General features: G+C 36.9%; 1 protein-coding gene across 1 annotated transcript in view; it reads left to right on the top strand.

Annotated features, from left to right (window-relative positions):
• Positions 1 to 4653, top strand: part of PIK3C2G (phosphatidylinositol-4-phosphate 3-kinase catalytic subunit type 2 gamma) — a 293693-nt gene extending 289040 nt beyond the window's left edge. The window contains exon 33 of the mRNA XM_070410626.1: positions 4309 to 4653. Coding sequence (XP_070266727.1) covers positions 4309 to 4461 — 153 coding nt within the window. The 3' untranslated portion in view covers positions 4462 to 4653. The remainder of the gene's footprint in view (positions 1 to 4308) is intronic.
• The last annotated feature ends 12401 nt before the right edge of the window (positions 4654 to 17054 follow it).

Here is a 17054-nt window from a genome sequence, read left to right as displayed (position 1 = left end):
TCACATCAGGCAGCTTGTATTCCCTAAATGGTCCCTAAGACTTCGGGATGAAGCTCCTACAGCATTCACCCCCCTCTATCTTTCACTGCTGCCTTTGAGACTTACTCCAAATGTTTTAACTTCTCCCCTGCTTTGCTTCCTGAGTGCTATTACATTAGCCACTCAACCACGGCTGGGATTTCTCAAACTGCCAAAGCCGTGCACTGTTCTGGGAAGTGGAAGAGAGTGACCTCGCTCTCCTTCTTGTATAAATCTCTTACGAGGAATACAAAGTGTTTATTACATCGCATCACCAATGTCTTACAAAGTTTTTTCATGACAATATCTCCTTCCACTTTTATTCATAGCCCTCTCCCTCCCTAAGACCCAACCCTGAGAGAGGCTGGGTCAGGGACATTGCCAACCGTCTCTTTAGTACCCACCCATCAGATACCAAAGCTTGCACACAGAGCCATGCTTGTCTACTTGACACTTCCCAGAGTGGGTCTTAACAGGCTTTGCCAGCAGTCTCCCTGAAAAGCCCCATCTTATACAAATCCCAATGGTAGACATGACTGGGTTCAAGGTGGGGCAGGACCAGTAGTAGGAATGCTCGGAACTGCATTGCAGCTTTTAAGAAGCAAAGCTGGGATTCTGGCTCAAAGCCTTTGCTCTTTTCACTCTATTACCTTTGACATCGGGTTAAAGCCATCATTCTTTTTGAATGATTTGATAGAAATGCAGATTCTATCTTACAATGAATTTATCTTATTATAATCCATGTATTTTTTACATTGTGTTCCTTTCTTCGATATTATCCTATTGTAAAGCAAAAGGGGGAATTAGGAAGGACAAAGCAGGAACATTCTGTGGTTTACATACCTTAAAATATGTTTTAGAACATGTATGAATACCTAGCATAACACTGGGTACATGGTACACTCAATAAGCAATAGCAATGGCTATTGTTAACCTGTGTGGTCTGCAAACTTGCTATTCAGAACATGATGGAAATTCTCCTTGTAAATACAGACATTGAGGCCCTGAGGTCAAACATTTGATCAAAGCCACACAACTAGATCTTAGGTTCCAAACTTCTTGATTCCAAAGTCCATATTGTCCCCTGAACTATTCTTTGTTATCCCTCCCTCTCTCCACCCACAGAGTTCTGTTCTCAGTGGTTTTGAACTCTCTCTTTCATCATCCTGCCTCCTTACTCTTCTTCCCACCAGCACTAGATACACTTCTGTTTCCATATTATTGTTCTCCCATTGCAATTAAAATTCACTTTAGAACTATTCACTAGACCCTGGTGTCAAATATGACACAGTGAATGCTTGTATATAAATCAATAGACATTAATTATCTCAAACATCATTTTTCTACTTGGTATAACAATTTCAAACCCACAAATTCAATATTTGTCAGTAGGCAATGAAGACTTGGCTCATGCCTATGGGTAAAAAAGTACCAGAAAGTGAAATCAAAAGAGCTGTGCAATTTGGGTCTGTTTATGTGATGGCAGAACACATATAAAATCATTTGATGAAAATGCTTCAAAGAATATAATCATTTGTTTAATTCTCTAGCATTACTCACTAATTACTCATTGCATGAAAAAGAATGCTTGATTTTTTTAAAACAATGTTGTGGGTGCAGTTAAAAAATTAACAGACATATGTCATCTAGGCTGTGCAATGATTGGATGCTTATAAAACTCGTCACTTTTTAAAAAAATTATGCATAATGAAGCAAAGAGGGAAAATCCATAAAATAATATAAACGCTGGAGTTTAAATGTTTGTATTTTAACTAGGAAGGCAATTAATTTCAAGGGTCACATCTTGAGAATTTCAGCTTGCTAAATGCCTGGGAGACTCAAATCTCTCTTGAAGTGTTTTCTTCAGTCAACTAATGCAAAATTCCAAGAACACTGTTCTTTCCTGTGTATTTGATGGATCTTTTTCAACTATAATTTATTAGTGTTTAATAGTTACCAGGTTTTGTGTTCATTATCTCATTTATTCTTCCCCACAACGTTAAAAGGTAAATATTATTATCACCATTATGCAAATAAGAAAACATAATTGACAACAGATTCGTGTAAATATGAATAATAGATATGCTTCTTTTACAGTTACATCATTAGGGCCTATTTATATCATTCATGGAGTTCTTAAGCCAGACTTTTCTAAAGGCCTAAGTCTTAGTTATTCTATTTTTTTACTTCATATATCTTGAGGGCCCCTTCATCTCTTTCTCTATGAGAGAAGAGATGGGTTCATGCCGGGGCTGACAGCAGACCCTGAGCTACAGATGAATGATTACTCTGACACACGTTTCTGTGAAAGAGAGGGCTAAGGGACTGCCTGGCTAAAGGAACCAGGCAGCCCCATTCACCTGCCTCCTTAGCCTTTTATTGCAGCAATAACTTGAACTAAAATTAACTATTAGATACTTTCCATAGGGTAAGCATCCTTGAGAAGACACAGGTATCTGTAGTGTCTTTAAAACAAGGATGTTTAAGGAATAAACATAAAGATTCTAGCAAAACACCTAGGGGCTTGGACTTGTTTGGAAAAGTCAAGGCAGGGTCTACCGTGTTTGTCAAAGTCCCCCTAGAGGCCTCCCACCTTTCAGAGAATCCTCTTTACAGACTTTCCAGCCAAGTCCTTTGCTTCCCCACAGGTTCATCTGCTGAAAGTGTTGTGGAAGGAAAATGGACACCAGTTTAGACAGTTCAAAATAGCCACTACAGAGAGAGGGTGAAGGAACTTACTCTGAAGTCCTGGAAAGGAACAAATCCAGGATAAGAATCTCAGAGTGGTTCTGAGAGTCCATATTGGGCATCCATTGCAGTTAAAAAAGATTAATTACAGTGGTGCGGTTTTGGGATTTTTTAAGGCAGCCCATAAAATTCTTTATTATCCCAGGGAGCTCAATGAACAAAATGGAATCATTTGAATAAGCCGTCCAAGCAAACTGAAAAGACACTCTCCTGTCTGGAATGTGAGTAAGATTCTAGAAGAGGACGTAGGCAGGAGCTGTCTGTCACATGAAGCAGGGTAGACCGGGCTAACATATCATGTTGAATCTCACATTCTTCATTGAATTATTATTTACTTGACAAGTGAATCATTGTTCAGAGCAGTTAGCAAATTTTGAACAGAATTTCATTGATAACTTAACAGTTTCATAAATTGTAGGCAAATTCCAGTATGATGGACCAGAAACTACATCCACACATACCGAGGAAGCTTCCCAATTGACTCAAAGGACTTCCCCAAAGTTGTTTCCTCTGCTTTTTTTCATATATAGAGAACACTTTTTTCTATCTTGTAGCTTATTTATAAAAAGCAAGCAAGTTTGAAGCAGCATACAAAACTGCTTTTCTAAATGTATTCTAAGGAGTTTCCCTGGGAACCACGTTGGACTTACACACAGCTCTCTCCCCCCACCCCCCATCTCATGATGCATAACTAATTTCTTGAGAGTACTACACTTTTAGCTGCTTTGCCACTAGGCACCCAGTGGTAATGCCTATGACTTACTTACTTCCTGGATATTATAAAACATAGTTAAACATATCCCTTTTAAAAAATGTTTACATTTCTAGTAAGTGAACAAGAGCAACACAGAAAACTGTATATATAACTAAATACAGTTCAGATTCATAAAAAGTGATTATTTATAGAAAACAAAAAGAGCAGCTGAATGTTGACTGCAATTATCTCCCAATGGCAAAAATATAAGTATTTCCTTTCTTTCTTTATTCTTTTTTTGTTTTGTTGATATTTTACTTAATGAGCACATATTTTCATAATTAAAAATAAAGCAATTTTAAATAAATGATAGTAACCACAGAGTGACTTCTTCGCATGTAGAAAGAAATGTTGCTGCACTGCATTAAAATAACACAAAGAAATCATGGAAACTGGTCTGCTTTCCTCATTAGCCTTCAACAAAGAAAGATAGTGTTCAAGTTCCCATGTTGCACAGAAAATTCAAGGGCAGTTAAAGGTGAAGTGTATTTAAATTTCTTTCCAGAGAATAACTTACCGTTTTATTAAATTTGGGATGGACCATTATTAATAAAATCAGAGTATAGTCTAAGCTTCTTCTAAAAATATTCTTTCATTAAACTTCATTCTGTTAGCAGAACCTTTAGCTTTTCAAAATTAGAGTTAGAAATGAAGGATTCTAACAACATCAACCTATCCATGCCAAGGTACAAGATATTAGGAGCTAAATGTTTTTATTAAAAGCAATATTCTTTAAAGATTCATTAGCATATCTGAGTTATATTTTCATTACTCTTCTACCTTTTCAGGTGGTATATGATGAAGTCACAGAGCTCCAAGGACATGTCTTAATGCTAATTGTGAAGAGCAAAGCCACATTTGTGGGAGCAATTAACATCCAACTTTGTAATGTCCCACTCAATGAAGAAAAATGGTACCCACTAGGAAACAGTATAATTTGACCATTGCTGTGACCATATGCATTATTCATTAATTGCTTGTATTTCTATCACATGAGTAGGATATTTTTGTTGTCAAAAATAGTGTAGCGTACTAAGGACACAAGAAAAAGAAATCAGAATCAGTCTTTTATAGTTAATTATTCTCTAACTGCAGTTCACTCTTTCCTTAGAATCCTTTCTCATTAAAGAGAAAGTCAATTGCTTGTATAAAATTCAATATGTAAAATAATAAAAAGACATTTAATTTAAATACATCTTTTAAGTCAAATGTACATTCACGCTTTCTTTTAATTGTGCACTTACAGTTAAAAGTAATATAGTATTTTTTAAGAAACAGCCAAATAAATCTCATCAATTAATCAAGACATAATTATATCTGCAATAAATTTCTCACATTTGAATTCAATATATGTATACCTACCTAACCACTCATGATCATAGGTATTGATAGACTCCAGCAGAATGCTATATTATTTTCTATTAGGAAAACAAAGCATAAATGCTGGAGCTACTTAAATACAATTCTTGGCAAAAACTTCTTTGTTGTTTTTTACCCTTTTCCACAGCAGTCAATTCATCATCACTGGACTTCACCCACCCAGAGGCATGATCACATTTTAAACTTCACTATCCCCTAAATCCAAGATGTCAAACTCTGAAACTCTCCCCTTGATCAAACCTATTTTCTTTGCACATCCATTATTTTCCTTTCTTCTGAACCTACCTTTATACTAACTATGATCTGAATAAACAGCCCTACTGATTTAACTTATAAGTTCAATGTATAATTCAAAGCACTATGCCACATTCTTTATGAGAATTAAATATGACTTTTAAAAAATCCATGTTATTTAGAATACTAAAAAAGATCTTAAAACCTTGCTTTATTCAGTGTTTTATTGTGTTTGAATTTAAAAAGTAACTTAAGCTTTTATTGATCATCTACATAACCATATAAACATGTAAAAGAGAAACTAAGCCACCAACTTACACCATACACAAAAATAAACTCAAAATGGATAAAGGACTTAAACTTAAGATGGAAAACCATAAAAATCTTAGCAGAATCCACAGGCAGCAAAATCTCAGACATATGCCAAAACAATATCTACACCGATACAGCTCCTAGGGCAATGGAAACTAAAGAGAAAATAAACAAATGGGACTACATCAAAATAAAAAGCTTCTGCACAGCAAAAGAAACCATCAACAAAACAACAAGAAATCCCACTGCATGGGAGAACATATTTGCCAATGTTATCTCCGATAAGGGTTTAATCTCCAACATTTGCAGGGAACTCATACAACTTAACGAAAGGAAGATAAACAACCCAATTAAAATACCGGCAAAGACAATTCACCACAGCTAAGATTTGGAAACAGCCTAAGTGCCCATCAGCAGATGAGTAGATTAAAAAACTGTGGTACATCTACACAATGGAATACTACACTGCTATAAAAAGGAAGGAACTCTTACCATTTGCAACAGCATGGATGGACCTGGAGAGCATTATGCTAAGTGAAATAAGTCAGTCAGAGAAAGATAAATATCACATGATCTTACTCATTTGTGGAATATAATGAACAACATAAACTGAAGAACAAAAACAGATCCAGAGACACAGAAGCATTGATCAAATCATCAAACCTCAGAGGGACGGTAAGGGAGGGTGGGGGTAAGGGGGAGAGATCAACCAAAGGACTTATATGGATGCATATAAGCCTAACCAATGGACACAGACACCATGGGGTGAGGGCATGAGCGGAGGGTGGGGAGAGGGGCGAAGGGGGGATAAGGACACATATGTAATACCTTACTCAATAAAGAAACTTAAGAGCCCACTTGGATATCTAATATCTCAAACTCAGAATGTCCAAAACGAAACTCCTGATTTTTCCCCAAAACCAGTTCTAAAGAGAAAAAATATTGAAGTCATCCTTGATCCCCTCCACCCCCTTCAGTATAATTCAATCCAGCAAGGACTCCTGTTGGCTCTACCTTCCAAATATACCCCAATTCCAACCACTTATCACTCTCCATTGCAACCTTTCTGTATACTAGTAACCTCTCTGTATACCACAATTGCCTTCTACACTCTCTTTGTTTCTGTGTTTACCCTGCCCCCCCCCCCCCCCTCGTAGTCTATTCTCAACACAGCAACTGGAATGATCATGTCATTCTTCTGCTCAAAACTCTGCAGGAGCTTCTAATCTCAAAGTAAAATCCCAAACCTTTAAAATAACCTGAAAGGTCCAATGTGATTTGGCCTCCCATGAGCTACCTCTCTGATTTGAACTCTTATTATATCCTCTTGCTTTCAAAAAATGTGCTTTTGCCCCATATATTCACTTTCCTAATTCTTTCATCTCTTTCAAGTCTTGATTAAATATTTCCATTGCTCTTAGGCCTACCCTGACCACTTTATATAGTATTTTAACCTGCCCTGTCCTCAGATACATTCTGCTCTCCCCCTTTTTAAAAGGCATTTATCAAGTTTAAAAATTTTATAAACTCACTTATTAACTTGATTTATTATTTAAGTTTTATCTCTTTTCACTAGACCATAGATCCTAAGGTTATAGGGGAAGTCCAGCCTAAATCGGACCAAAAGATCCTTTCCTGGTGCCCTCACCACAGGGAATCCTGCCTCCTCCAGTTGTGACTCTAAACCATACCAAAGACCTCATTTTAGACCACAAGTGAGGACTTGATAACATATGGGAGAAATTCCAGTGCCTAAAGCAATCACCCAGCTGTAACATAACTGTCACAAATTAGGATATCTTTTATTTCCTAGCACAGAATCCTGTATGCTTTCAATACATTTTAGTTAAACAGATTAAACCTAACCAAAGCTTTTTCATCAGAAAGAATGTTAGGGGCAATGTAACATCGACACAGAAGTTTCAATGAGCCAAGACACACGCTATAGACTTTAAGCTTTGGTAAGCATGGCCATGTGGATTTATTGACCTTGGTGGTCTGTAATGGCCTATATTGAATCAAATGACTGATTTTCATCATTAAAGGTTTAAAAACCTTAGGCATTAGTGAGTACTAGTAACATAGGATATAGTCCTTGGAAAAAAGTAGACTCTAAGGAAAAGACAAACTTTTTTTCTTAAATAAGCTTTTTAAGAATTGGATGATAAAAGAACACTGGCTGCTTTCTTTAATGAATTTCTCAGCCAGATCTCAAACTACTAGGCCAGAAATTAAAACAGCAGCTGAATTCAGATTGTGCTACAAACTCTAGTGAAGCGGTAGCTTAAAATTCTTAGCTCCAGACACAGGTATACCTGCCTCCTATATCAACTTCCCAAACTTGTGTTCGTGTGTGTACGCGCGCGCACACACACTGTTTTGAAGGACTTTACAGTGAGAGAGTACTAGAAAAGGCAAGACCAAACCTGAATTCATGTGTCATGTCCATAGATTGAAGTAACCTCAACAACAGTCTCAAGGAGGCTCTGATAACTAAAGAAATTCTGATTATTGGAGCTCAGAGACTTAAATCATGACTGCTACCCTAGGAGAAAGGTAGATTTGATTAATATTTAAATCAAAAGAAATAGAGACTCTTTTTGTAAAGAGAATATGTCTTCTTCCTAGGCTGAGGTCAAAAAATAACTGACTGAGATTATTAAATGTCCCCAATCTGAGAAAGCAGTTTTAAAGGTTTGTGACCATCAGGCTCTGGCTCTGAGTTCCTGGCTTACCCCAGGAATCAAGAAGAAACTGGATTAGTTTGAAAAGGAGCTAATTCCCTACTATCTGAACAAGGATAGTGGAAGCAGGAAAATAAAATAGAATATGTCAAACTGAGTAGCAATGAGAAAGACATTTCCTTAGAAGAAATACTGATATCTTAAAACATAGGCTGGGCAGATCTGAAGGGGAAATAATATGCGAAGAGCTAAGAGAGAAAACTACAAGATTTAAAAGTTGATACACTCAAGTCCAACTTCTCTTGGAGAAGGTAATAGAAAAGAACAGAACATTTCAGTTGTTAATGATTCACAAAGGAAGACCGGTATCTAAAAAAAAAAAAAAAAAAAAATCAATCAAATAAAAAGAGTAAATGCCTTGGAAAGCAAATATAATGATATCTCAGAGAGACCTAAGATCAGAAATTTTAAAAATGATCCTTCTTAAAACAGTAGCAGTCTTAAGAATCATCCCTTAAAAACTGGGACAGAGTGATTAAGTGGTTAAGAAAATCAAATCAGATTCAAGAGGAAAATCCAGGAAGATAAGTGTAAAGGACTCAAAGAATTATTGCATGTGTTTCAAAGGGACAGAATTACTGCCAAGGGGATGCTCTGAAGAACTATATCTAGAAAATTTATGGAACTGATATTCTATGAGGAAATAAAGCAAAGAGGGGACTTATTAAAGGGAAATCAGACAAGGTGATTAGAGATTAAGGCTTGGTTTGGATCAGGTGTTGGTTTGATTGGAACATTATATTTTAGGTGGAAATATCCTACTCAAGAGGATCAAGATAGTCAAGACTTGTTTAAACAAGAAATGTGTAACAAACATGGAACTCACTGACTTTATCTCTCTCAAACAAAACTCAGAGAAGAAAGTTAGAATAACAATTGTCTGCGCCAGGGAGCAAAGGGAAAAGTAAAAAAGGTACCCAGGTCCAAGAAACTATGTTATTCCTATGTGAGCTAGAGAAAAGACGACTATAAAAAGTTGAATAAAAGCCCTAGCTGGTTTGGCTCAGTGGGTAGAGCATTGGCCTGCAGACTCAGGGGTCCCAGGTTCGATTCCGGTCGGGGGCATGTGCTTTGGTTGCGGGCGCATCCCCAGTGTGGGGTGTGCAGGAGGCAGCTGATCAATGTTTCTCTCTCATTGATGTTTCTGGCTCTCTATCACTCTCCCTTCCTCTCTGTAAAAAATCAATAGAATATATTTTTTAAAAAAAAGTTGAATAAAAGGTTATCGACCCAGCTGAAATTATCTGAAAAGAAAATAGAAACAATAAAAGGCTAGGAATAACAAAGGTTTTCCCCACATCTTCAGAAAAAGACTTTAACTAAATAAAATACTATTAAAGATTTCTGAAATTTAAGAACTGGGAAAAGAAAGTGTTTTGAAGACCAGATGGCAAGAATACTAATCTTCACCAGACTCCCAATGTTCAAAGACATCAACTGGAGTTTCAGGTAAGGAACCTGCTGCCAGTAATCCTCCAGCTGAAACAAATGTGGTGATAGGGGTGAAAACTACACCTTGGACAAAGGAGACAACTGGAAGAGCTCCCAATGACCAAGGCTGGGACAAGTTGGGCTAGTAGTATTAAACCACCATCTAAACTACAAAATAATTATTTATGAGTCCATATTGATGCAAATAGTTGGGTAAATAAATAAATAAATAAATGAGGGAAAGACACAAATCTCCAATGTAGAAGAATTCCAGATAATTTACGTAGATGTTGGACATCTAGAAGATGGAACATAGCTATTTGCTCTTTAGGTATAGACTGGACATAGTGACTTCATTCCAAAGAGTATGTTATGGAAATTGGGGGGGTGGGGGGCGGGAAGAGTTACTTTACATGGAGAAACTTGACAAATACTATGTCAGTCAAGTAATGAAGGTCAATATCAAAAGTGAAGTCATGTTGCTAGTATGTACCTTTGATAAGATTTGATGAAAATGGCATTTTACCGCTAAGGTCTTTCTTTCAAAAACTCATAGCTCCAGTTTAATCATGAAGAAAACATCACTCAAATCCCAAGTTGACTTAAATTCTACCAAATGCTTGTCTCGATCTTCTCAAAAGTGTCAAACTCATAAAAAAACAAAGAGTATCTGAAGGGAACTGTCACAGCAAGGAAGAGCCTCAGGAGACATGACTATTAAATGTAATGTGTATTCTAGATGGGAACTGGAACAGAAAAAGGGAAATTGGAGAAAATCTGAATAAAATATGGACTTTAGTTAAAAATAATGTATCAAGATTGGTTCATTAATTGTAACAAATGCAGCATACTAATATTAGATGTTAATATTTGTGGAGCATGACATCTGCAAAAATGGTGGAGTAGGGAACTCCAAAGGCCCATTCCTCCACAAAAAAATAAATTGTCAGAACTTTATTATAACTATAAAAACGAATTAAATTTTACAGCAACAAAATAATGCTTAATCAAGAAAACAGGTGAATTTTAATAACAGAGCCTGTGGCATTTAACTAACCCTGGCCCCATCCCCTGCTCCCCAGTTTGGTGAAACCCTTTAAGGCAATAGCCCACTTGCCTGGCATAGGTTCCTAATATGGAAGGAAGTAGAATAGACCTTATTCTAAGAGAATGTTGGTTGTTTGTTTTGACTTGTCTGCTGTTTCCTGAAGGACAGACTCAAAGGGCTTGTGTTTATTTCACTTAACTCAGATCTCTCCCATTGTTGAGGTGGCTACTCAGGGAGCATTTATTCAAAGCATGTAAGGTGCCCAGCCAGTGTGAGCATCAACCTATGAACCAGGAGGTCAGAGTTCAATCCCCAGTGTGGGGCAGCTGATCAATGATTTTCTCTCATCATTGATGTTTCTCTCTCTCTCTCTCTCTCTCTCTCTCTCTCTCTCTCTCTTTCCCCTCATAAATTAAAATATTTTTTTAAAAAAAGAAAGACATTTATGGTCAACTGTATTAGCCACTGCTGCTGGGATAACGGATAACAAGTTGGACAAAAAAAATGGACTAATTGAAAAGTCTAGGAAGAAAGGCTAGGGAATGAGAAGTTCTGCAGAAAAGGGCATGGATAAGCTTTCACATATTCCTAGGAATGGTAAGAACACACACATGCCCACGGCAGGGGCATGTTCAGAAAAGACCCAAGAAGGCGAAAAGCTGTTATCTCTGGCTGACCTTCAGGCTTTATTCAAACAAGAAGTGAAGGTTAAGATAGAGGGGCAAGCTTCCATGCTGAATGTTAAAGGCATTCCCCAACACACCGAACTGAGGCTGTATACAAAACTGGAAGATTTTTAGTTTTCATGTCTTACTGTTTGTTTGTGGGTGTGTTTTTTGTTCCGGGGAGTTAAGAAAAATTTTGCGAAATCACTTGTTGACCACAGAGAATTCAGTGGCTATACACAATAAAGGACACAGACTCTTAAAAACTAGTTCAGAAAATTCACTAAACAACTACTATAATGAGAAGCAACAACAAAGTCCAATGAAGTGGACAGAAAATAAAATTTCAGAAAGGCTAAGAAATGTCTTTGAGCCCAGTAGTCAAACCCAGTTCTGGCTTGACCACCAAGTCCATGCAATTTCTACCACACCATTCTGCCATAGAGGAGGACTCAGCCCAGGTCTCCACCAGATTCTTCTCCCAGTGAACAAAACAAGGTAGAGGGTGGGGTGAAAGGTTGGGGCAAACTATGGATCCAGAGGAGGAATAGAAGAAATGGGAAGATTTTCACTTGAGGACAACCTCAAAAGATAATACTGAAAATATAATCAGACTTTTGATGTAGTCAAAATTAATATCCAGTCAGCATCTCTTACTGATAGTTATGCTTAAAGAATCTCTGTCTCTTTCTTAGGCTCAACCCATATTATCAGAAACTCCCCCACCTCTTCCACCTCTTTATTATGCTCTCTTGTGTCTCTCAGGGACTAATAGTAGAATGAATTTAAGAGAAAAAGAAGTCCATCTATACCCACAATAATGTCCTTTATATAATATCACATTAAATATGGTATTTTTTTAAGTAGAAATACATCGGTTTTATAAAATAGATTCACATTCACCAGGAAGTTCCATACTGATGAGACAGAACTTATTCTTTGAAAAGATGAAGAATCTAATACATCTTTAGCATTTTACCAGATTACCAGTTTACTAATCTCCTACTGAGATGATCAAAGAATTTTTTTTGAAAGGAAAGCCTGGCTTATCTATTGAAAATCAGGTAGAAGGCAACCTACACATGCAGCATCCAAATTCTTCATTTGAGACAGGGACTGAAATGCAGTATTAATATACCCACCATCTATTCTCACTGAAGCACCAGGGCTGCAGCCCTACAGCCCCTGGCCTTCCCCAAGGAGACTATGCCTGCTGCTCAGTCATCATCTGACACAGGGACGATAGGACCAACATCCGGGGGAAGTTCACAGATCCTGGTGTGACTCATTTCCCTTCTGTAAGGTGTTGCTCACCACAGGCCAACTCACCACCATTTATTACTCTCTGAGTAGAAGTACTCATAGCTACACTTACTGCTCAGGGATGTGCCTACAGACATATCACAGGCCTGCTCTGCTCTCTGATGCACATCTGCCCACTCATGTAGAAGGAGCTCATTCAGGCAAAAATTCTGATTTCCAATTATAAATGTGAGCAGAAACCCAAAATATCAGTTGATATGTGAGAAAAATACGAGAATAGAAGAGAAGCTCCTGGTGAGTTCTCAGAGTAACTTCCCCCACTGAAAAGTCTAATGCAATAAAATGATGAGAATAATATTAGTGATGATAGTTAATATGTATATGGGATTCAAGTTTCAGGCACTGTTCCAAATTATTTATGTACATTTTAAAAATTTAATCCTTGTAACAATGATTATTGATTCCACTGATGTGAAAACTGAAAAAAGGAAAAATGAGTATTTTGCCCAAGGTCCCACCCTTAGTAGGGAGCAGGGGATATAAGACTGGGACATCAAGTGCTAGCATCCATTCTCTTAACCCCTGGGCTATATTTCTTTTCAATTAGTCTTATGGACATTTTTTTTGCATATTTATTATGTGTCAGGCACAGTAGCAAGCATTTTACATACATTATTTTATTTAATCTTTATAATATATCTGTTTGGGAGATATAATAACTTTATTTTAAATCTAATTCATATTGACAGTGAGATTCTAGAAGATACTGTCTTAATCAGCTCAGACTGCTATAACAAAACACCATAGACTGGATGGCTTAAACAACAGACATTTACTTCTCACAGTTCTGGAGACTAGGAAGTCCAAGATCAAGGTGCCAGCAGATGACGCCCCTGGTGAGAGCTCTCTCCCAGACTTGCAGACAGCTGCCTTCTCACTGCATCCTCACATGGCAGAGAGAAGACACTCTGGTGTCTTTTCCTCTTACTATAAAAGTACTAATTCCATCCTGAGGACTCATCTTCATGACCTCATCTAAACTAATTAGCTCCCAGAGACCCACCTCTTAATACAATTACATTAGGAGTGAAGGCTTTAATATATGAATTTGGGAGGAACACAGACATTCAGTCCATAACAAATATAAAAAAGTGAAATAGAAATATGCTACCATGAACAAGATTAATATAAAATCAAAGTTTTTAGGAAATAAATATTTCAAGAGTTTTTCTATCTCTGATTGCTACATTTCTCCACAATCACAAAAATTATACACATCAGTATCAGAATGAACACTGCTGAAAATCAGATTATTAATTAGACATCCCAGTTGTCTGTGTCATAGAGAACCGGAAATGAAAAACATTATCTAGTTCAGAAACCTCACTTTTTTAAAAAATATATTTTATTGATTTTTTACAGAGAGGAATAGAGAGAGATAGAGAGTTAGAAACATCAATGAGAGAGAAACATCGACCAGCTGCCTCCCGCACATCTCCCACTGGGGATGTGCTCGCAACCAAGGTACATGCCCTCGACCAGAATCGAACCTGGGACTCTTGAGTCCGCAGGCTGACACTCTATCCACTGAGCCAAACCGGTTTCCGCAGAAACCTCACTTTTAAAGAGAATTCAGTAAGCAATGAGAGGTGATGGGCCCACCCAGGATATCTTCAATATATTATTTTGAACACATTACTTAGCTCTTTAATCTTTAGTGTCTCCTTCTGCAAATTCTCGTTTAATTGCTATGATGGTTAAACTGGTTAGTGCATATAAAGCACTTAGCACTATACTTGGAATATGGTTAGTAAATAACACATGACTTTATTCCTATTAATATTATCATTATTGTCACTGGTGACAGACAGAAGTCTCCTGATGACCAATTCAGTGTTCCTTTCACATTATCACTCTGACCCATTTTAATAATTTTTTTTCTAGCCAGTCACCAAAATCACCAATGTTTATATTGTCAAAGAGTTTTTTCAAATGAGTTCCTTTATTTGATCACAGCAGCTAAGAAACTTTCATTTGGGAAAATCACTTAGGAAAAACATAGCTTATAGTTATATTTAATATGAGAAACTAAATAATGTATATGAAAGTATTTGATAAACTGTTAAGTGCTATACAAGTAAGATACTATATATTTTATTAGATTGAATCGCTAATAGAGTGAGAGGGTTGAGAAGAAATAGTCACAGATCGGAGAAATAGAATATGATCATGGCATCTGTGGATAATAAGGATGATGTGTGAGTGAGCCAGCATAATGGAGAAAGCTTAATATTCAGGAGCAGAAGAGAGTCCAGCACTCCAGAGCTATCCCATCTATAGGGTAGGCACCAGCCCCATGTGGCTACTTGAATTTAAATTAATTGAAATAAAACGTGACTTAAATTCAATTCCTCAGTGGCACTAGCTACTGTACACATTAGTCATATCACAAGTGGTAAATAATTACATGGAGCTAATTGGATAGAGAAGATATATGACAATTCCACCATTGCAGATAATTCTATGGTATGCACAGCCTTAAAGAAATGATGTAGGAAAGAGGAGATTTGATGTTCTTTCCAAAGAACCAAAACAATTAAGAGAGATTGTTTTATTTCATGGTTGACCGTGATTTATAGCTTTATAGTTTTTGATACTTCCTGGGTTTGACAAATTAGCATATATTATTTCAGGAAACTGTTTGGTGTTATTGGTTTTTAATGAGAAAATACAGCTGTCTCCTCATTTTAACTTAATTCTCAGCAACTGTTATTTACTACCTCCTCTGCAACAACCCGGTCCTAATACCCCAGGCTCAATCTTCATTGCACATCTAGTGAAAAATTGCCCTGAAATAAGATGATACTTTTGATTGTACAAGCAATTCCATAAAAGTTTCTAACAAGCTCAGAAGCCTGCACAGTCTAGAATAGCATCTTATGCCTGGCACTCCATTCAATTTGTGTGTCCTTCAATTTAAAGAGGCTCATATAACCAAATCTGCTTAAAGGGTTGGCTAACCCTGGTCTTAGAACACATATTGTTATATCTGAGTCAACTAAAAACCTTTAATGTACAACTGATGCAAGTTATTGGTCAGAATGCCCAAAAGAGAGCTGAGACTGTACTATTTTATAGGGTTTGTATTTTATCAACTTGAACAACTTCATGTGTTGAAGCATGATTACAGAGTGATTTTGCTTTTTTCTTGATCCATTAAGGTCACAGAGTGATTGTGGCCGGTGTTACTGCTTTGTGAAACTGTTTATGCTCAACAGGAGAACAGCATGCCCTAACCATGAGTGGCAGGCTTGCTCCTAGCAACATGAAAGCCTCTCTGATCCTGCAAAATCAGTTCTTAGTTATATGGAAACATCAACCAAGGAATATAACCTAATCCCGAAAATTATGATGGCTTCCCTGAGGAACTGACATTTAAACTGAGAGTATAAAAGTTAAAAGGTCACCCTATCTAGTTTGGCTCAGCAGACAGAGCCTCAGCCTGCTGATCAAAGGGTCCCAGGTTTGATTCTGGTCAAGGACACTTACCTTGGTTGCAGGCTCCTCCAAGAAAACCAATCAATGTGTTTCTCTCACATCAATATTTCTCTTTCTCTTTCCCTCTCTCTTCCACTCTCTCTAAAAGTAAAAAATATCCTCGGGTGAGGATTAAAAAATAATAGTAATTTTTTTTAAAAAATAAAAGTTAAAAGGTCTTCTGTTGTCACAGCCCAGTGGTTCACTTAGCCTTTTCTTCTGTTTCCTTCCACTCGCCAACACTATTTTTTCCTACAAGTGAATTACGCATAGAAAGCACATACCAAAGCTGGCTTCTTACACCATTCCAAATCTTCTCTAATGTAAGAACATTCCATGACTGTGGAGTTTCTATGGGTAGTAACTGCTAAAAGTTCTTGTGAGAAAATAATAATGATAATGTTGATGATGATGATTATGATGCCTGTTCAATTTAAAGGGTAAAGTCAGTGGTAAATTATACACACAAAAAAAGATATATTTAAACACATCACAGGTTATTGGACAGAAAATAAAATAATCCAATATTTCCTTTCAAAGCTGTGTTTCTCATGTAGAGTGTAATGCTAAAAAAAAAATGAAAGATTTGGTCTTCAAAGTTAGTGACTGGAATTTTATTGATACCCAAGAAAAAGTGAGAAAGAAAATATATCCTTTTTTCTCCCTTATTTCAAATCTTGTTAGTATAAATGATGTTTAAAAAGTGTATCCTGCTGAATTAATTGAACCTTCCTACAAACTCATCTGATCAAAATCTTTAAATCTCATACAATTCCATGTCTTCAAAAGGCTTTAGAAAGTTAGAGAAAATTAAAGCCGTGGGCCAATGGGGTGAACATCACACCTACTGTTAGGCTGCACAATAGATGATGTAAGTCAAACCCTTCCATAATCTAGCAAAACTGAGCACCCCTCTGGCT

Source organism: Myotis yumanensis, unplaced genomic scaffold, assembly GCF_028538775.1.
Source record: "Myotis yumanensis isolate MYYU_CA2020_CCGP unplaced genomic scaffold, mMyoYum1.0.hap1 SCAF_3, whole genome shotgun sequence".
NCBI lineage: Eukaryota > Metazoa > Chordata > Mammalia > Chiroptera > Vespertilionidae > Myotis > Myotis yumanensis.
This window is presented reverse-complemented; position numbering and strand designations above follow the sequence as displayed.